Here is a 21,043-nt window from a genome sequence, read left to right on the forward strand (position 1 = left end):
ATGGAGCATGGGCATGGGGCCGTGTCCTGAGCCCGGGCAGAGGCCTTTTGTGGCGGTTCTTAACGTCGGGTTCGGATACCACCGGACCCTTATGGATCTGTTGCCTAAGTCTGAGCGTGTACAAATGGAACCAAATGAACCCTTATACGTTTTCATTTGATTTAATTTGTACACTCTGAGTTATATTAACACCAGTGTTTCACAAGGGTCCCAAAGAAAAAAAGGTTTGCTCTAAACAAACATTAAAGTCCATAGACTTGGCTGCCACTCTATGTTTGTTTAAAGTGCTCTAAACATTAAAAGTACATAGACTTGGTGTGTACTAAAAAATCACACCCGTGTGAACTGAGTGGTGTAAGGTATTATATAGCCTGATCAGCTGTGTTCTGTTGTAATGTCTGACGTAATGAAATCAGCATCAACCAATCAGCATCAACCATGCTCATTTTTTTTGCACAGACAGACAGACAGACAGACAGACAGACAGACTAACAAAGCCAGTTGTAGGAGTGGTTTACACCACTCAAAAAAGCCATATGCCACATGACGTAATCCCAAAAGCCAGACATTGGAGGGTCTAGCGCCCCTCAAAAAAGGTATCAAATGAATCATTAGAACTGGAGACCCCCCACCCTGAAGCATTTGGAATGTAGGAGACGGGGCATTCAATTTAGTTTGACTCGAATCCACAGATATATTGAAATTTATATAGTGAAAATAGCAGCAGTACCAGCTCACAACGGCTCGCCTGTAAATCGGCTACTTTCAAAATGTTCACCTCTTATAGAGAGGGTATGCGCATGCATAAAGTGATTGGCATATCGAGTGGAAGTGTGAGTTTAACGTTGTATAAAGTTGTTTAATGCAATGAGATTGGACTTTTCTGTTTGGATGTATGGGCTGTCAAGGCCAGAAAGTTGTTTTTTGCCACTCAGTAGGCGTTCCCGCTTCGCATACCTTCTATTTGACACTTTGGCCATTGTTTTTGTATAGTTTGTTGATTACTTTTTTTAAAAATGTTTTGTTGTGGCTTTCGCCTTTATTTTATATATTTTATGGAGGGACAGACAGGAAATGGGGAGAGAGATGGAGGGAAGACATGCAGTGAAGGCTGTCGGGATCGGGAGTCGAACCCGCGGCACACTGCCAGACTGGATTACCAGCCAAGGTGCCTGGACCGCTGAGCCATGGCCCAGGCCAGTTTGTTGATTACTTTTTATGTAGTAATGGTCCTTTTGTTTCTCTTTTCTTAGATATTAAAAAGGTTACTTAAATTGTCACTTCACTCTCATCTCGGGACCCCTCCAAAATCATACAGGGACCTCTTCCTGGGGGTCCCGAACCACACGTTCGAGAACCACTGCTCTAAAAGAGAGTCTTGGCTGTAGGTAAAGCCATGCATGAGTACAGTTACTAGTCTGTAGGCCTATGCCTTTTTGAAAGTTGGTGTTTTTTAAATGTATTCTTAGACCAGTCAAAGATTCATGTCTTGCTCGTTTGGCAATAAAATCTCATTCTGGAAGGTATTGTAAAAAGGCGACTGAGTCTGTGTAGTTCTGAAACACACATCTCCGCCAAGGGTGGGTGAATTCTTTTGAGTGGCAGCAGTAGCCTCTCCAACATCGTCTGACTTTCAGAAATGACATCATGTGGCAGCCAAGTCTATGGACGTCACATGACTTACTGCATGGGTTCTAATTGTATGGTCAAAGCTATGATGTCAATAGTCTATGATGTTCTTGCAACCAACAGCCATAATGCATCGATTTTAGAACGACTTTAGGCGACTGTGGCTCAAGAGGTAGAGCAGGTCGTCCAATGTGATCCATGGGTCGGCGGTTCGAATCCCGGCTCCTCCTGTCACTGAACCCCAAATTGCTCCCGATGTGCTGGTTGGTACCTTGCATGACTTCTGCTGCAATCGGTGTATGAATGTATGGGTGAATGTAATGCACAATCTATGTAAAGCGCCTTGGATAAAGACGCTATATAAATGCACCATTTACCATTTAGAACATAAAGACATTATTTCAGATCTGCTATGATGCCAGGCCAAGCAGGAAGCCTCCTATGAACGCACTGGTGACTGTTACATTTTCCTTCACAAGCGCAATGGACTGGTCAGCAAAGGAGTCTAGCTCAGGGCATGCTTTATTGACATCCTTCTCCATTTTCTTCCAGTTTATTTGGACATAACCGCTATGGTTGGCTATCTGTAACAGCAGAATGCCTCCTCCCGCAGCTGAAACCACAACTTTGCCAACCTTCCGAAAAAGAAATCCTGCACACCATCCACTGCTTCCACCTAGAGCTATCTGCTTTGCCACGTTGTATTTCTTCGCCATGGGTCCAGGGTTGCTCTCAAAGTTGAACCATTGCTGGTTGACATATTCCTTTAATATTACCATGTTGTAGTGAGTAGGTATAGTCAAATAGCCAAAAATGTCCACCCTTATGATCCAGGAATGACTTAAGACTACCAGTAAAATATTGGTTGTCTAAAAGTTGTCTGTCCTCCGTCCTCTAGTGATTTCAGTTTCAGTATTGTTTAGGAGCTGTGTGTTTATTCTTGATTCCTCAGATGCAGTCAGAGCTGGATTCTGCTGTTGCTCTGTATGAAATCCGGTTTTAAGCTGAGCTTTCTTTTACGCATCATGTGTTGTCAGCAGTTGGACATCAGCACCAACCATATATGGCCAAAAGGAGACACGCCAATCAGCAAAGCCGTGCAGTACTGTACCTGTACAGAGTACTTTAGTGCAGTACCGATTATCAGAGTACTGGGAGGCCAGTATTATGATATATTTTTTAATGTTTTTTTGTGGCTTTCACCTTTATTACTTGCGCAAGCAGAGCAGAGCTCGCCGGGGATCTGGATGTTGCGGGGACCTCGCAGGGACCCCCCCGGGGACCCCCACACGGTAACTGTCATTTCTCGACCATTTCGGACCCACTTTGGATCGCGACCCATAGTTTGAGAATCACTGAACTAGACTGATGGCAGATTATGCTATGGAGAGATTTCTATGTTAAGCGTCCAGCTGCAAGGCAAAGTACTGTGGGTCAAAGTAGTGACTCCTTATATAACCGTCCTCTCCTCCACTGCTGTAACTCTTGCCTTCAGGGTGGAATGCTACACAGTTGATTGGACCAAAATGACCTTTGACCCTACCGAATTCCTCCTCACTTGCCGCATGGAAGAACCTAGCCTCAAACTTGCCAATTCTCGTGGAGGTTGTGGTCACCTCGCTGGCGTCTTGTCCACCACCCATCACCACATGATCCATCGTGGGGGAGATTGCTGCAGAGTTGACGGGCCTATCTGTCTTGAAGGTCCTGATGCGCTCGAGAGTTGTGGAGTCAAACAGCTTGGCGGTGTTGTCCTTGGACGCACTGATGACCATGGTGAGGTCCACAGATGACTGCAGGTCGTTGATCTGTTTGGTGTGTTCCGTTTCCTTTGCTGATTTCAGGAGCTGTCCAGACTTGGCACTGAACTGGTTGATCTCTCCGTTCTCGTGTCCAGTGATGACAAACTCATCACTGGACAGAGGTGGTCCCCACACGGCGCTGGTGACCTTGGACTTGGAGAGTCCAAGATCGCCGGTGCAAGGTATCGACAGGTAGGGTTTGTTGTCCTTGACCTGCTGCGGGTCTCTGAGGTCGAAGAAGTTGAGGTAAGACTCGTAGCCCATCTGTCTGTCCGTGGAGAACATGATGACGTTTCCGCTGAAATCGAAACCGCACGTCCTGACCACCGTGCTGGTTTCGAGCAGGGCCAGCTGTTTGCTGGTCTCGCAGTCCCACAGTCGACAGCTGTTGTCGGCCGACCCCGTCATCACGTTCGTAGTGTCCCAGTTACAGTCGACGCACCACACGGCACCGTTGTGCCCGTCGTATGAGCCGAGTCGCTCTCCGTTGGCAGAGTACCACACGTTGACTACTGAATCCTTTGCAACAGAGAAGAGCAGATCTCCTTCTCTGTTGTATTTGATTTGAGTGATGGCCCTCTCATGGCCCTTTAGCGCAATAGGTTTCATCGTTGTGACCTGCGTGGGCTACAACTGAACACTTACTTTATCCTGTGTTAAAGACGAGAAGCTTGCGGTCTGATTTAAAGCTTGCTTGGACGTCGCGCAAGCTCCATATATTATGGCCAAAGACATCAGTATGATGTTATGATGTCATAGTGACATCAACCAATCAACTTCAGAGAGTCTGGGGATATCCGTATATGGGCATAAAGGGACAAAGACATGCACCAATCACACGCCATGAAGATATTCCTGGATTGATTGTACTACATATCTCTGTGGGTCCTTTATCATGTATGGTATTTGGCGGTCAGATAGGTGGCTGTCAAGAAAGTCTGATTCAACTGACATGCGCATCAATAGGGAATGGGGATAGTATAAGCTCTGATCACCAAGCGCCACAGCTGTGGGGGAAAAGCCTCCTATGTCGTCTGTGACAATTCCGACCTCACATTGTGATTGGTTGCCAATGTTCCCATCGCGTGTGCTGATCAAGGGGCCAGCGAGGCTATTCAACGTTGAAGCTCTGGGTCCTAGTGGTAGGAGGAGGGACTACAGGCGGACCCGTGGATTCATGACCGGGAAACCCCGTGCAGCTGGGCTTTAACGTTGAGCGCTCGGTTGCCCTACGTCACTCAGGACCTCAAAGTTGAGGTCCGGGGAGGGACTTCCGGCAGTCTTCCGGGTGCTTCAAAACGCCACTGAGCAACTTCCACTGACATAGCTGGGGGGGCGGAGCTTCGCGCCAGTTCAGTCTCTATTATATATATACTCTATGGTGCTGATCCATGGAGTCCAGTGATGCGTTCTACTCGTCCTGCATCTCATTGGCAACTAATGGAGCTCATGGTCTTTTATTTGTCACTGTGATGTTGTACAATAGCTCAACCAGCCTTTGTCCTTACGTGACGTCTGTGGTCTCTCCCTGGTGTCCGTAGGTATGTATCTTCATGTTAGTAGTCAACCACACAGGACAGTGAGTCAGGTGCATCTGGCAAGGTCCCAGTATAGGCAGAACAATGAGAGGGAGGTGTCTATCATTATTGAAATTCACAGCCCATTTCCAAACACATGTACCAGACCATATAGATTATAGACCTTCAGCTGCATGAGCGTGACAACGTGGTCCATCCGCCCGCCCGTCTATATTAAGGCCTGACCTCAACATTTAAAAAAATCTTCTAAATCCTCCAGTTTTCTGAAATAAATATTTTCACGATGTTTCAAAAATAGCAGACCTACAAGCTGGTGCGCTATGAGCTTGTAGATCTGCTATTTTTCAATAGCAAAATTACAACATAATGTTTAAAACACCAAAAGGGGTTCCCGCCCAAAATGGGTTAAGCCAATTTCAATATAGCACATGATTTGATAACTGAACCTTTCATTCATCCAACAAGATTTAGTCGACTAAAACTAGACTAACACTAAAACATTTCAGGTGACTAAAATGTGACTAAAACTAAATGGAATTTTATTCAAAAGAATATGACTAAAATAAAAATGTGTTAAACACTATAGGCTACAGGTCAATTCATAAATCATCAAACAACCAACAAATGGCCGGCCAGGGCAACATCCTGGCCATCACCAGCTCAGTGGCCTTGTGGTTAGAGTGTCAGCCCTGAAACTGGGAGGTCGGGGTTCGATCCCCGACCAGGTCATACCAAAGACTGTAAAAAATGGGACCCAATGCCTCCCTGCTTGACACTCAGCATCAAAGGGAATGGATTGGGGGTCAAATGTACTAATCAAATGATTCCTGATCGTGGCGCACGCTGCGGCTCACAGCTCCAAGAGATGGGTCAAATGCAGAGAACAAATTTCACTGCGGTAACGTGTGTGACAAATCGTATGACTTTGACTTTGATTTCATATAGTGCCAAATCACAACAAGATGTCTCAAGCAAGCCACGATGTCTCAAGCAAGCATGAGTGACTCATCTGTACATTAACAAGATGTCTCAAGCAAGCCACAAGATGTCTCAACTAAGCAAGCCAGATACGAGTGACTCATCTACATTAACAAGATGTGACAAGCCACTCTTCAGTTCAGAGTTAAGTTTCATACTGTATTTTACCTCGTAGGCTGAGAAACGAAACTAAACCAAGGGGGCGTGGTCTGGCAGTTGCTGAGGGGACACGGGCTATATTATGATGATCTTAATGAACACATGAGGAGCTAACGGTTCGTTTTTCTTGTCACGTATCTTACTGACTGACAAGATATTAACATAGCCTACTGCCTACTGGTTATTAAGGTGAGTGGCTTTGTTTTTATTTGTAGGCAATATAGAGCTATAGGCATTCGCCTGCAGCATCAGTTAATAAGAAGTGAAGAGAGCAATGAAAAACGTTAATCTATCTATATAATATCTAATCATTTTTTGAATACTTGGATCTCACACGATGACATTAATTAAAAGTTAAAAAAGAACATCTGCACAACACAGACATTAGAGACATAGCCTACTCCTTTTTTAATATAGATAAGAACAAGTGCTCTTCCATGGTCATTGCTTGTTCAATGTCTCTTATATGGAGATAGACCTGAAACATTTTATTTTTTATTTTTTTATTTTTTATGACATGACGCAGCTGAAGCCAGTTTTACGCGATCGCTACATTCACACTGAAAACGTGTACATAAACATTCAGATTTAAAATATAAAGTACTCATCACGTGTGCCACGGGTGTTAGAAGTGTGCTGGTACAGCGATCAGCATCGCTGCATTCCACGTTGTTTAATATAAGGCATTTTTATCCGAGCGCCCCGAATACTTTCCTCAAGCGGGGTGCGTTCGGGAAAATTCACAGTTGCACACCGGGAGCGCACTCGCCTATTGGTCTGTATTGGCAGTGCGGTCAGCGTGCCTATATATCGAGCACACCCGGTGTTTCAGAGTGCCACACTACTCCTCCCGACCGATAGGGGCGCGTAGTTGAAAGCCAATGGCAAAAAAACAACAGCTCGGATAAAAATGCCTTTTTATTAAACAACGCGGAATGCAGCAGTGCTAATCGCTGTTCCAGCAAATTTCTAAAACCATGGCCCAAGTGGTGAGTACTTTATCTTTGAAATCTGAATGTTTATGTACACGTTTTACAATGTAAATGTAGCGATCGCGTAAAACAGGTGGAGGTTAAGCCATCATGGCTAATATATGGAGAGAAAGTTGAGAAACAAGGCAGTGTTTAATGCAAAGGAAACTCAGCGGTGTTTTAAACATGACAAATATTTTCATCCTAAAAGTCTACGAGGAAAGTTGACACTGACAGATCAGATCATGGGGCATTGACATTAAGATTAAGAATGAAAATATGAACTATGCAAATCCTACTCGGCCAGTTTCATCAATGAAAAGTCTAATTCACTGTATCTTAGTTTCTGTCCACATTAACCTGATTGATTTCAGGTGCCACAGTGCACCCTGATCATGCCTGGTGTTATGGTCGTCTGTGCCTGTCATTCACACTGACTCAGCATGGCTAAAAACTAATGCAATGAAATGATTACTATATTTACCCAGGGTATCTGGGCTAAGCTCAAGAACTTGTTTCCAGCCAGGCCCTGTGACTTGTATGTGACTTGTTTGCGTTTAGACTTATTGTAAACAAATCAGATTCCATCCTGGATGTGGCACAGATCTGATTCAGGCTAGATTTGGCTGCCAGTCTGAACACAATTTACAATTTAGGCATTTAGCAGACGCTCTTCATCCAGAGAGATTTACATAATACATATATAAAATGCATTTATCATGAAACATGCGTAAACTAAGAACGTAACTAGAACATATCTATATAATGACACTATACATATAAACTATACATACTATACTATGCTATACATATGTACTATGAAGTGCTATGACTACATACAATTACAATGCAAGTATTGTGCTGTCTACATGACATGCTATAAGTCTGTATCAAATGCTATCTAAGTCTAAAAAGTGCTATCTAAGGGGGTAGGATAAGTGCTATGGGCCATGATGGAGTCTGAAAAGGTGGGTTTTCAGACTACAGATCGGATCTGCAGTCCGGGCCAAAAAAGAACATTGACTGGATGTGACTGCAGTCTAAATGGGGCCAGAGGCATTTGTCAATTTTGTCAGTGATTGTTGAATCTGTTGAATTGATCGATTTAATTGGTTCTTATGCTTCATTTCATTGCAGTTCATATTCACATTTATCACATTTCAGCTTTAATATTATCACGCAGTTTGTGTGTTTCTATTGGTGTATCGCTTTGACAACCCTTGACCTTCGGACAGCGAGGTGTTCATTGTTGTTGGTGACAGGTTAGACAGGTGGCATTTCATGAATGGAAGGAGAGGGGGTGAACGACGGGGAAGTCCAACTTTGCTGACCGCTTTACAAACACAAACGCTAAGACAACACCATGCTGCTATCTGTATACTATTTTGCACAACGCACTTTGTTATGATGCCAAATCAATTGTTTAATATACCTTTAATAAATGAATAAACGCAGTACACTGGAGAAGTGAGTCCTTGGCATGCAGCACGTCTGGCAGTACATTTCCCCGCTTTTAGCCTCTCGGTGGCTTAATAAGTTCGTCGCCATACAATTGTTATTAATACATACATATGTTATTAATAACACCATAACCTGTTCATATTACAGCATATATTACACAGATAATGAAGGGGCTGTGTGCTGATTGGATATCCTCATCGTTAATCAAATTAATCACGGTCCATGTATCGCTTAATGAAACCAATCATTCATCTACCGGTATTTACATGGTTGCTCGACGGGTAAGAGGAGCTTCATTCTACTTCACCTAACCCTAACCCAAGAGCAAGCTTCATTCTAGAGCAAGCTTCATTCTACTTCACCTAACCCTAACCCAAGAGCAAGCTTCATTCTAGAGCAAGCTTCATTCTAGAGCAAGCTTCATTCTAGAGCAAGCTTCATTCTACTTCAAGGGAAAAGGCCCGCTCTACTCAGACAGTTTCATATAGTTCCAGGCGTGTGCTGGGTGCAGATTCAAAATGAACATATTTTTGTCTAAGTATTATACTCTGTACAGTGACAATAAATGGAATCTATCTATCTATAGAAAATGAATAAAATCTGCACATCCAGTCATTTTCTACAAGCTTCATTCTATCCATGAAGAACAATGCAACCTTTTTACAATTAGCAGTTGCACTCATTCTGGTTTTCACAGTAACTGTCGCCAGCAGCACCACTCTGCAGTTATCGTTTGGATGTAACATTAATATTTTCTCTAAGCGCAAAGTTTATAATGGACAATTTACTTTTGTGTGGGCATGACCTGTACTTGCCCGACGACGGACAAGTGCCTCTGAGACTTTTTTCAGTGTCATTTAGGTTTTGTTGATTTTGGTTTTCATGTTTAAATGTTTGAGTTTCATTGTCCTCTCTTTCCCACACAGCAAATGCCAGGTGACCATCCTACATTTCAAAGACATCCATCCACACCGAGAGGCATATGGAAGAGGAGAGACCTCACCATGGCAGCCATACAAGATGTAAGAGCAAAGGGCAAAATCAGGGCTGAACCTCAGTTAGAATTGTCCAAGTCAAATCTAATTCAGCCCAATATGACGATTTGATTATTTGTGTCTGAGTGTTAAACACTTTAAAAAAGCTTATCTACAAGCTTACAATGTGTACTATAACACACTATAACACACACTGTGTACTATAATACTTTAGTCTTAGTTTTAGTCATCATAGCTTAGTTTCTATTTAGTTTCCATTTAGTTTTCGTCAGTTGAAAAAGGTAGTCGACGAACATTTTTCGTCTTAGTTTTAGTCGACGAAAACAACACTGATTCGAGGGCCTGTCTACTTTGTGTTGGTTCTGTGCATGTCTTCAACCAATTATAATCACTAAGATTTAGCATTTCTTTCACATAAAGGTTGATCATTATTCTGTGCAATTATATGTATTAATGTGTTCTCTCGGACTCTGGGAAACTTGTCAAGGTCTTCACGCACAGATAGCGTTGGGTCCTCCCTGCATTCTTCTTCCTCTCTTCTCATTCTCCCCCTCACCTCTTTGCCTTTCTCACTCTCTCAACTCTCACTCTCTCTACTCTCTCTCTCTCTCCTCTCTCCTCTCTCTCTCTCTCTCTCTCTCTCTCTCACTCTCTCTACTATCTCTCTCTCTCTCTGGGTGGGTTGAACTGGGACAATATAATACTTGTGTCCTGCTTCCTCATGTTATGTTCCTTGAAGATCCTGCCATGAGCACATCTGTCAATTAACATCCGCGTATACGTGTAATAAATGTCACTTTGAATCACTTGAGACAGCTTTTGCAATACGTATTATTCCTCAACCGTTATAGTGTACAAATTAGCCACGTCAGTTGATAGCATTCGAAGCGGGTGCCCAATATAGCTATTGTCTCACCAGCGTATTATTATTATTTATTAATTAATTAATTAATTAATTAATTAATTAATTTATTTATTTATTTATTTATTTATTTATTTATTTATTTATTTATTTATTTATTTATTTATTTATTTATTTATTTATTTATTTATTTATTTATTTATTTATTTATTTATTTATTATTTTTCTTTTTTCAGGTAATGGCTTCGGTGGAAGAGCTGTAGTTGGAGGTAGAGATTCAGTCAGAGTTAGGCGTGCAGCTGTAGAGAGAGATTCAGTTGGAGTTAGACGTGCAGCTGTAGAGAGAGATTCAGTTGGAGTTAGACGTACAGCTGTAGAGAGAGATTCAGTTGGAGTTAGACGTGCAGCTGTAGAGAGAGATTCAGTTGGAGTTAGACGTGCAGCTGTAGAGAGAGATTCAGTTGGAGTTAGACGTGCAGCTGTAGAGAGAGATTCAGTTGGAGTTAGGCGTGCAGCTGTAGAGAGAGATTCAGTTGGAGTTAGGCGTGCAGCTGTAGAGAGAGATTCAGTTGGAGTTAGACGTGCAGCTGTAGAGAGAGATTCAGTTGGAGTTAGGCGTGCAGCTGTAGAGAGAGATTCAGTTGGAGTTAGACGTGCAGCTGTAGAGAGAGGTTCAGTTGGAGTTAGGCGTGCAGCTGTAGAGAGAGATTCAGTTGGAGTTAGACGTGCAGCTGTAGAGAGAGATTCAGTTGGAGTTAGGCGTGCAGCTGTAGAGAGAGATTCAGTTGGAGTTAGACGTGCAGCTGTAGAGAGAGGTTCAGTTGGAGTTAGGCGTGCAGCTGTAGAGAGAGATTCAGTTGGAGTTAGACGTGCAGCTGTAGAGAGAGATTCAGTCAGAGTTAGGTGTGCAGCTGTAGAGAGAGATTCAGTTGGAGTTAGGTGTGCATTTGTAGGAAGAGGTTCAGTTGGAGGTATGGATGCAGCGGGGTCTGGGGGAAGAGGAGGCAGTGGTGCATCTGGAGGTAGGGATGCAGCGGGGTCGGGGGGAAGAGGAGGCAGTGGTGCATCTGGAGGTAGGGATGCAGCGGGGTCTGGGGGAAGAGGAGGCAGTGGTGCATCTGGAGGTAGGGATGCAGGGTGGTCTGGGGGAAGAGGAGGCAGTGGTGCATCTGGAGGTAGGGATGCAGCAGGGTGGTCTGGGGGAAGAGGAGGCAGTGGTGCATCTGGAGGTAGGGATGCAGCGGGGTGGTCTGGGGGAAGAGGAGGCAGTGGTGCATCTGGAGGTAGGGATGCAGCGGGGTGGTCTGGGGGAAGAGGAGGCAGTGGTGCATCTGGAAGACACAACAGGAATGAGGGGGGTTCAAGTTCTGCTAGGAGGAGGGACGGTAGTCTTCGAAATGCCTTCCAAATATTCCAGAAGCTATCGGAAAAGAATCCATCCGAGGTGGCCATCACCCTGTCCTCTATCGCCACTCTGCAAGCCCTGCTGAACGAGAAAGACATGAGTCAGGACTTTGTCCAGCTCCTCTGCTCGGTCCTATGCAAGGCCTTCCAGGCACGGAGAGTGAGCGGCACCCTGCAACACCTGGTCGGCATGGTGAAGGACTCAGAGTTCCTCCGGTTCACGCTGCCACATCACGTGGCGCGAATGGCTTCAGAGTCTGGCCGCAGGACACAGTACACACACCATCTGGACAACATCCTGGCTGTTGTCCTTGAGGTAGCACTTACCCTACCCCCTTAGATAGCACTTTTTAGACTTAGATAGCATTTGAAACAGACTTATAGCATGTCATGTAGACAGCACAATAATTGCATTGTATGTAGTCATAGCACTTCATAGTACATATGTATAGCATAGTATAGTATATATGTATAGTTTATATGTATAGTGTCATTAGATATGTTCTAGTTATGTTCTTAGCTTACGCATGTTTCATGATAAATGCATTTTATATATGTGATGTATTCCAATGCTTTTTTGTTCTTGCCTAAATGTAAATCGCTCTGGATTAAGAGCGTCTGCTAAATGCCTAAATTGTAGGTAAATTAACTTTTTTTACCAACAGCAGAGAAGCCATTTTCTAAAACTAAGATAGCGTCATGACTCACCTCCATTCAAAAACCATCAAGGAAAGTTTGCTTTGACGAAATGCCAATCCTGAATCTACTCTGTGCTAATGTTGGGAAACTACAGAATAAAATGCATGCTTTATTGATGATTTATTCCCATTCACTCATTTCCAGGTGCTCAAAACGTTCCCTGACAGTTCCATGCTGGTCATGGTGCTGCGAAACTCCATCAGGGACCTCAAGGTATCTGGAATGGATGTCCTCCTGCAGACGGATGAGAAGTTAGTGGAGATCCAGGACCTGGTCAGCCGCCTTAAGAGACCAGGGGAGAGCGCCTCTAAACACCCATGGAGACCTATAAACACCAGTGGAGAGAACCATGGTATGTATGGTGAAGGACATTATTTATATTTATATGGCTATAGTCCTTCACGCCAGCTCAGTGGCCTTGTGGTTAGAGTGTCTGCCCTGAGACTGGGAGGTCGGGGTTCGATCACCGGCCGGGTCACACCGGTACCCTTTTTGAAACTAGCTCCTCGCCACTCGCCCTACACACTTCCACTCGGTTTGAGCATAGATATATAAATAATAGAGACGGCACCGGAATCCCCCTCCCATCCACTTGCATTGCATTGTGTCTCGGTTATTTATATATCTATGCTCAAACCGAGTGGAAGTGTGTAGGGCGAGTGGCGAGGAGCTAGTTTAAAAAAGGGCCAGTGCCTCCCTGCTTGACACTCAGCATCAAGGGTTGGATTGGGGGTAAGTCCCTGCGACATACTAGCGTCATGTCCAGGGGGTGTACTTGTACATCAAGCTGCCTCATGCTACAGAAACAGGAGATAGGCTCCTGCCCTATGGGCCTCATGGCTCGGCAAGGCTACTTACTCCTTCACGGTGGGTAACATTTCAGTAGTTAGGTGTTGTTATATGATCATAATTTAAAACTACGGCCACTTTTGCCATGCCTCCTATCCAAGGCGGAGAAGAGCAGGGGAACTTCAGGGACGTGCCCATCTACCCCACACCCGAGGAGATACACGGGGAACAGACGCCATTCCTTAGACCCAATCTCACGTCTCAGCCCTACGCCAGCAGCCACCTGTACCTCGACACTCACTTCCGGCTGCTGAGAGAGGACTTTGTGCGACCACTTCGCGAGGGGATCCAGGAACTACTCCAGAGACAAATGACAGCCAATGACGGCCCGTCGAGGAGGATGAGCTCTGATGACATCACGGTGTATCGTGACACCAGTCTGGTGGAGCCAAAGTGTACGCGAGGGGGCGTGGCCTACGTTGTTCAATTTGACCCTCAGCCTTTTAAGGTCAGTATCTGTGTTGATTTCTGTGTTATTGGATAGATAACAGCAATAATACTGTCTGTGTCATTCTGGTCTGCAGTAAATCCTCCATTTTGTTTCGGCAAATGTATATTTTCCATTCGTAATAAACCAAATAACTATGTAACACTCCCAACAGGGTGTGCGATGGGAGAACTCAAAGAAACTAATCTATGGTTCCCTGGTCTGTCTGTCGTGTGATAACTTTGAGACCCTCCTGTACGCGACGGTGTCAGATAGTGAGCCCAAAGACCTGCGGAAAGGCAGGGTCCAGCTTATCTTCACTGAGGAGAGCAGAGACAAGTTGGGGACGACACAGGTGATACAGATGATGGTCTGGAACTGTAAAGTGTGTTTAACCCATTTTGGGCGGGAACCCCTTTCGGTGTTAGCATTATGTTATGCTTTAGCTATTGAAAAATAGCAGATCTACAAGCTCATAGCGCGCCACCGAGTGGCGCGCTACGAGCTTGTAGGCCTGCTATTTTTGAAAAATCGAAGAACGACTGACATAGAAACATAGCTTTTTCAGAAAACTGTCAGGATGTAGAAGACATTTTTTAGAATCTGATCTCATGTCAAAATGGGTTAATGGCCACTAATAGCATGCAGGACCGGCGCAAGCCAATGTTTCGCCCCTGGTCCAAAACTGTCTGTACTCACCGAGATGCTAACAAAAAAATTCCTGATGATCCTACAGACAGACCGCTTCGTGATGGTGGAGACGACCGCCTTCTTCGAGGCTTACCGTTATGTGCTAGAAGGCTTGAAGGAGCAAGATGAGGCCCACCTGCCCTTCCAGAGGTATGTGAGCATGTGTTCCTGTCATACTGTAAGGCGTACTGGGCAATTTATTTATGGACAGGGCTGTTAAAATAATATGGATTATTTTGAGACCGATCCGATACCGTTATGGCCAATAATGGCCGATTTCGATATGCTACCGAATCCCGATTGTATCGTCCATCACTATTTGCTGTTATTGAATAATAAACCCTTTCCTATTAAAAACAAAATATTTTTATTCAGACTATCAATGTTTAATGATGAGTTAATGAGAGTCAGATATCGGTCAGAGAAGGAAACAAAGTACTAAATTAGCATCCCTAAATAAAAGTTGATTCTCCATTATATATAACTCGGGCACTGTGACACACATGTGTGAGAGGTATCATTTGCCAGTGTATCGCTGTCATTCGTAATCAAACTTGCATATTGTTGGCTCGTCACCCTATAAACCCTATAAACAATCTATAAACAACACCTTTTATAGGAACATCGTGGACTGCAAGACTGATGTGCTCCCCCCAGCCTATCTGAAGATGAGTGACACATACAACCTGTCACCCATCGTTCTCCCTGAGCACCGCGGCAGCGTTCGGCGGGTCAGCTTGCTGCAGCCAGAGGCCTGGCCCACCATGGAGGTGCTTGGACTGGATGAGTCTCAGATGAACGCCCTCAAGATGGCCCTCACCAAGGAACTGACCATCATACAGGGACCTCCTGGCACTGGTAGGGAACTGACCATCATACAGGGACCTCCTGGTACTGGTAGGGAACTGGCCATCATACAGGGACCTCCTGGTACTGGTAGGGAACTGGCCTTCATACAGGGACCTCCTGGCACTGGTAGGGAACTGGCCATCATACAGGGACCTCCTGGCACTGGTAGGGAACTGACCATCATACAGGGACCTCCTGGTACTGGTAGGGAACTGGCCATCATACAGGGACCTCCTGGTACTGGTAGGGAACTGGCCATCATACAGGGACCTCCTGGTACTGGTAGGGAACTGGCCATCATACAGGAACCTCCTGGCACTGGTAGGGAACTGGCCCTCATACAGGGACCTCCTGGTACTGGTAGGGAACTGGCCATCATACAGGAACCTCCTGGCACTGGTAGGGAACTGGCCATCATACAGGGACCTCCTGGTACTGGTAGGGAACTGGCCATCATACAGGGACCTCCTGGTACTGGTAGGGAACTGGCCATCATACAGGAACCTCCTGGCACTGGTAGGGAACTGGCCCTCATACAGGGACCTCCTGGTACTGGTAGGGAACTGGCCATCATACAGGGACCTCCTGGTACTGGTAGGGAACTGGCCATCATACAGGGGCCTCCTGGTACTGGTAGGGAACTGGCCATCATACAGGGGCCTCCTGGTACTGGTAGGGAACTGGCCATCATACAGGGGCCTCCTGGTACTGGTAGGGAACTGGCCATCATACAGGGGCCTCCTGGTACTGGTAGGGAACTGGCCATCATACAGGGGCCTCCTGGTACTGGTAGGGAACTGGCCATCATACAGGGACCTCCTGGTACTGGTAGGGAACTGGCCATCATACAGGGGCCTCCTGGTACTGGTAGGGAACTGGCCATCATACAGGAACCTCCTGGTACTGGTAGGGAACTCGCCATCATACAGGGACCTCCTGGCACTGGTAGGGAACTGGCCATCATACAGGAACCTCCTGGTACTGGTAGGGAACTGGCCATCATACAGGGACCTCCTGGTACTGGTAGGGAACTGGCCATCATACAGGGACCTCCTGGCACTGGTAGGGAACTGGCCATCATACAGGGACCTCCTGGCACTGGTAGGGAACTGGCCATCATACAGGGACCTCCTGGTACTGGTAGGGAACTGGCCGTCATACAGGGACCTCCTGGTACTGGTAGGGAACTGCCCGTCATACAGGGACCTCCTGGTACTGGTAGGGAACTGGCCATCATACAGGGACCTCCTGGCACTGGTAGGGAACTGGCCATCATACAGGGACCTCCTGGTACTGGTAGGGAACTGGCCATCATACAGGAACCTCCTGGTACTGGTAGGGAACCTACAGGGACCTCCTGGTACTGGTAGGGAACTGGCCTTCATACAGGGACCTCCTGGTACTGGTAGGGAACTGGCCATCATACAGGGACCTCCTGGTACTGGTAGGGAACTGGCCATCATACAGGGACCTCCTGGTACTGGTAGGGAACTGGCCATCATACAGGGACCTCCTGGTACTGGTAGGGAACTGGCCATCATACAGGAACCTCCTGGTACTGGTAGGGAACCTACAGGGACCTCCTGGTACTGGTAGGGAACTGGCCTTCATACAGGGACCTCCTGGTACTGGTAGGGAACTGGCCATCATACAGGGGCCTCCTGGTACTGGTAGGGAACTGGCCATCATACAGGAACCTCCTGGCAGGGAACTGGCCATCATACAGGGACCTCCTGGTACTGGTAGGGAACTGGCCATCATACAGGGGCCTCCTGGTACTGGTAGGGAACTGGCCATCATACAGGGGCCTCCTGGTACTGGTAGGGAACTGGCCCTCATACAGGGACCTCCTGGTACTGGTAGGGAACTGGCCATCATACAGGGACCTCCTGGTACTGGTAGGGAACTGGCCATCATACAGGGACCTCCTGGTACTGGTAGGGAACTGGCCATCATACAGGGACCTCCTGGTACTGGTAGGGAACTGACCATCATACAGGAACCTCCTGGTACTGGTAGGGAACTGGCCATCATACAGGGACCTCCTGGTACTGGTAGGGAACTGGCCATCATACAGGGACCTCCTGGTACTGGTAGGGAACTGGCCATCATACAGGAACCTCCTGGTACTGGTAGGGAACTGGCCATCATACAGGGACCTCCTGGTACTGGTAGGGAACTGGCCATCATACAGGAACCTCCTGGTACTGGTAGGGAACTGGCCATCATACAGGGACCTCCTGGTACTGGTAGGGAACTGGCCATCATACAGGGACCTCCTGGTACTGGTAGGGAACTGGCCATCATACAGGGACCTCCTGGTACTGGTAGGGAACTGGCCATCATACAGGAACCTCCTGGTACTGGTAGGGAACTGGCCATCATACAGGGACCTCCTGGTACTGGTAGGGAACTGGCCATCATACAGGGACCTCCTGGTACTGGTAGGGAACTGGCCTTCATACAGGGACCTCCTGGTACTGGTAGGGAACTGGCCATCATACAGGAACCTCCTGGTACTGGTAGGGAACTGGCCATCATACAGGGACCTCCTGGTACTGGTAGGGAACTGGCCATCATACAGGGGCCTCCTGGTACTGGTAGGGAACTGGCCTTCATACAGGGACCTCCTGGCAGGGAACTGGCCATCATACAGGAACCTCCTGGTACTGGTAGGGAACTGGCCTTCATACAGGGACCTCCTGGCACTGGTAGGGAACTGGCCTTCATACAGGGACCTCCTGGTACTGGTAGGGAACTGGCCATCATACAGGGGCCTCCTGGTACTGGTAGGGAACTGGCCATCATACAGGGGCCTCCTGGTACTGGTAGGGAACTGGCCATCATACAGGGACCTCCTGGTACTGGTAGGGAACTGGCCATCATACAGGGGCCTCCTGGTACTGGTAGGGAACTGGCCATCATACAGGGACCTCCTGGTACTGGTAGGGAACTGGCCATCATACAGGGACCTCCTGGTACTGGTAGGGAACTGGCCATCATACAGGGACCTCCTGGTACTGGTAGGGAACTGGCCATCATACAGGGACCTCCTGGTACTGGTAGGGAACTGGCCACCATACAGGGACCTCCTGGTACTGGTAGGGAACTGGCCATCATACAGGGACCTCCTGGTACTGGTAGGGAACTGGCCACCATACAGGGACCTCCTGGTACTGGTAGGGAACTGGCCATCATACAGGGACCTCCTGGCACTGGTAGGGAACTGGCCATCATACAGGGACCTCCTGGTACTGGTAGGGAACTGGCCATCATACAGGGGCCTCCTGGTACTGGTAGGGAACTGGCCATCATACAGGAACCTCCTGGCAGGGAACTGGCCATCATACAGGGACCTCCTGGTACTGGTAGGGAACTGGCCATCATACAGGGGCCTCCTGGTACTGGTAGGGAACTGGCCATCATACAGGGGCCTCCTGGTACTGGTAGGGAACTGGCCATCATACAGGGGCCTCCTGGTACTGGTAGGGAACTGGCCATCATACAGGGGCCTCCTGGTACTGGTAGGGAACTGGCCATCATACAGGAACCTCCTGGTACTGGTAGGGAACTGGCCATCATACAGGGGCCTCCTGGTACTGGTAGGGAACTGGCCATCATACAGGAACCTCCTGGTACTGGTAGGGAACTCGCCATCATACAGGGACCTCCTGGTACTGGTAGGGAACTGGCCATCATACAGGGACCTCCTGGTACTGGTAGGGAACTGGCCACCATACAGGGACCTCCTGGTACTGGTAGGGAACTGGCCATCATACAGGGACCTCCTGGCACTGGTAGGGAACTGGCCATCATACAGGGACCTCCTGGTACTGGTAGGGAACTGGCCATCATACAGGAACCTCCTGGCACTGGTAGGGAACTGGCCTTCATACAGGGACCTCCTGGTACTGGTAGGGAACTGGCCATCATACAGGGACCTCCTGGTACTGGTAGGGAACTGGCCATCATACAGGGGCCTCCTGGTACTGGTAGGGAACTGGCCATCATACAGGGACCTCCTGGTACTGGTAGGGAACTGGCCATCATACAGGGGCCTCCTGGTACTGGTAGGGAACTGGCCATCATACAGGGGCCTCCTGGTACTGGTAGGGAACTGGCCATCATACAGGGGCCTCCTGGTACTGGTAGGGAACTGGCCATCATACAGGGGCCTCCTGGTACTGGTAGGGAACTGGCCATCATACAGGAACCTCCTGGTACTGGTAGGGAACTGGCCATCATACAGGGGCCTCCTGGTACTGGTAGGGAACTGGCCATCATACAGGAACCTCCTGGTACTGGTAGGGAACTCGCCATCATACAGGGACCTCCTGGCACTGGTAGGGAACTGGCCATCATACAGGAACCTCCTGGTACTGGTAGGGAACTGGCCATCATACAGGGACCTCCTGGTACTGGTAGGGAACTGGCCATCATACAGGGACCTCCTGGCACTGGTAGGGAACTGGCCATCATACAGGGACCTCCTGGCACTGGTAGGGAACTGGCCATCATACAGGGACCTCCTGGTACTGGTAGGGAACTGGCCGTCATACAGGGACCTCCTGGTACTGGTAGGGAACTGGCCATCATACAGGGACCTCCTGGTACTGGTAGGGAACTGGCCATCATACAGGAACCTCCTGGTACTGGTAGGGAACCTACAGGGACCTCCTGGTACTGGTAGGGAACTGGCCTTCATACAGGGACCTCCTGGTACTGGTAGGGAACTGGCCATCATACAGGGACCTCCTGGTACTGGTAGGGAACTGGCCATCATACAGGGACCTCCTGGTACTGGTAGGGAACTGGCCATCATACAGGGACCTCCTGGTACTGGTAGGGAACTGGCCATCATACAGGGACCTCCTGGTACTGGTAGGGAACTGGCCATCATACAGGAACCTCCTGGTACTGGTAGGGAACCTACAGGGACCTCCTGGTACTGGTAGGGAACTGGCCTTCATACAGGGACCTCCTGGTACTGGTAGGGAACTGGCCATCATACAGGGGCCTCCTGGTACTGGTAGGGAACTGGCCATCATACAGGAACCTCCTGGCAGGGAACTGGCCATCATACAGGGACCTCCTGGTACTGGTAGGGAACTGGCCATCATACAGGGGCCTCCTGGTACTGGTAGGGAACTGGCCATCATACAGGGGCCTCCTGGTACTGGTAGGGAACTGGCCCTCATACAGGGACCTCCTGGTACTGGTAGGGAACTGGCCATCATACAGGGACCTCCTGGTACTGGTAGGGAACTGGCCATCATACAGGGACCTCCTGGTACTGGTAGGGAACTGGCCATCATACAGGGACCTCCTGGTACTGGTAGGGAACTGACCATCATACAGGAACCTCCTGGTACTGGTAGGGAACTGGCCATCATACAGGAACCTCCTGGTACTGGTAGGGAACTGGCCATCATACAGGGACCTCCTGGTACTGGTAGGGAACTGGCCATCATACAGGGGCCTCCTGGTACTGGTAGGGAACTGGCCTTCATACAGGGACCTCCTGGCAGGGAACTGGCCATCATACAGGAACCTCCTGGTACTGGTAGGGAACTGGCCTTCATACAGGGACCTCCTGGCACTGGTAGGGAACTGGCCTTCATACAGGGACCTCCTGGTACTGGTAGGGAACTGGCCATCATACAGGGGCCTCCTGGTACTGGTAGGGAACTGGCCATCATACAGGGGCCTCCTGGTACTGGTAGGGAACTG

General features: G+C 47.8%; 2 protein-coding genes and 1 long non-coding RNA gene across 3 annotated transcripts in view; 2 read left to right on the forward strand and 1 right to left on the reverse strand.

The window, feature by feature from the left end:
• Positions 1 to 3,029: 3,029 nt before the first annotated feature.
• Positions 3,030 to 4,040, reverse strand: LOC306914757 (eukaryotic translation initiation factor 3 subunit I-like; the record flags this gene model as incomplete). Its single annotated transcript, XM_079491946.1, has 1 exon — positions 3,030 to 4,040. One exon carries the CDS (start codon positions 4,038 to 4,040, stop codon positions 3,030 to 3,032), a length of 1,011 nt encoding a protein of 336 aa, XP_079348072.1.
• Positions 4,041 to 7,067: 3,027 nt separating this feature from the next.
• On the forward strand, positions 7,068 to 11,061 carry LOC306943659. Its single transcript, XR_013792438.1, has 3 exons — positions 7,068 to 7,095; positions 9,465 to 9,560; positions 10,632 to 11,061. It is a non-coding gene; the product is annotated as an uncharacterized lncRNA (long non-coding RNA).
• Positions 11,062 to 11,745: 684 nt separating this feature from the next.
• The window catches only part of LOC306943652 (NFX1-type zinc finger-containing protein 1-like), a 35,162-nt gene continuing 25,864 nt past the window's right edge, over positions 11,746 to 21,043 (forward strand). Inside the window, exons 1-6 of the mRNA XM_079530145.1 lie at positions 11,746 to 12,115; positions 12,643 to 12,850; positions 13,449 to 13,795; positions 13,950 to 14,129; positions 14,511 to 14,614; positions 15,084 to 15,322. Coding sequence (XP_079386271.1) covers positions 11,897 to 12,115; positions 12,643 to 12,850; positions 13,449 to 13,795; positions 13,950 to 14,129; positions 14,511 to 14,614; positions 15,084 to 15,322 — 1,297 coding nt within the window. The 5' untranslated portion in view covers positions 11,746 to 11,896. The remainder of the gene's footprint in view (positions 12,116 to 12,642; positions 12,851 to 13,448; positions 13,796 to 13,949; positions 14,130 to 14,510; positions 14,615 to 15,083; positions 15,323 to 21,043) is intronic.

This window comes from Electrona antarctica (assembly GCF_951216825.1).
Source record: "Electrona antarctica genome assembly, chromosome: 2".
NCBI classification, from domain to species: Eukaryota; Metazoa; Chordata; class Actinopteri; order Myctophiformes; family Myctophidae; genus Electrona; species Electrona antarctica.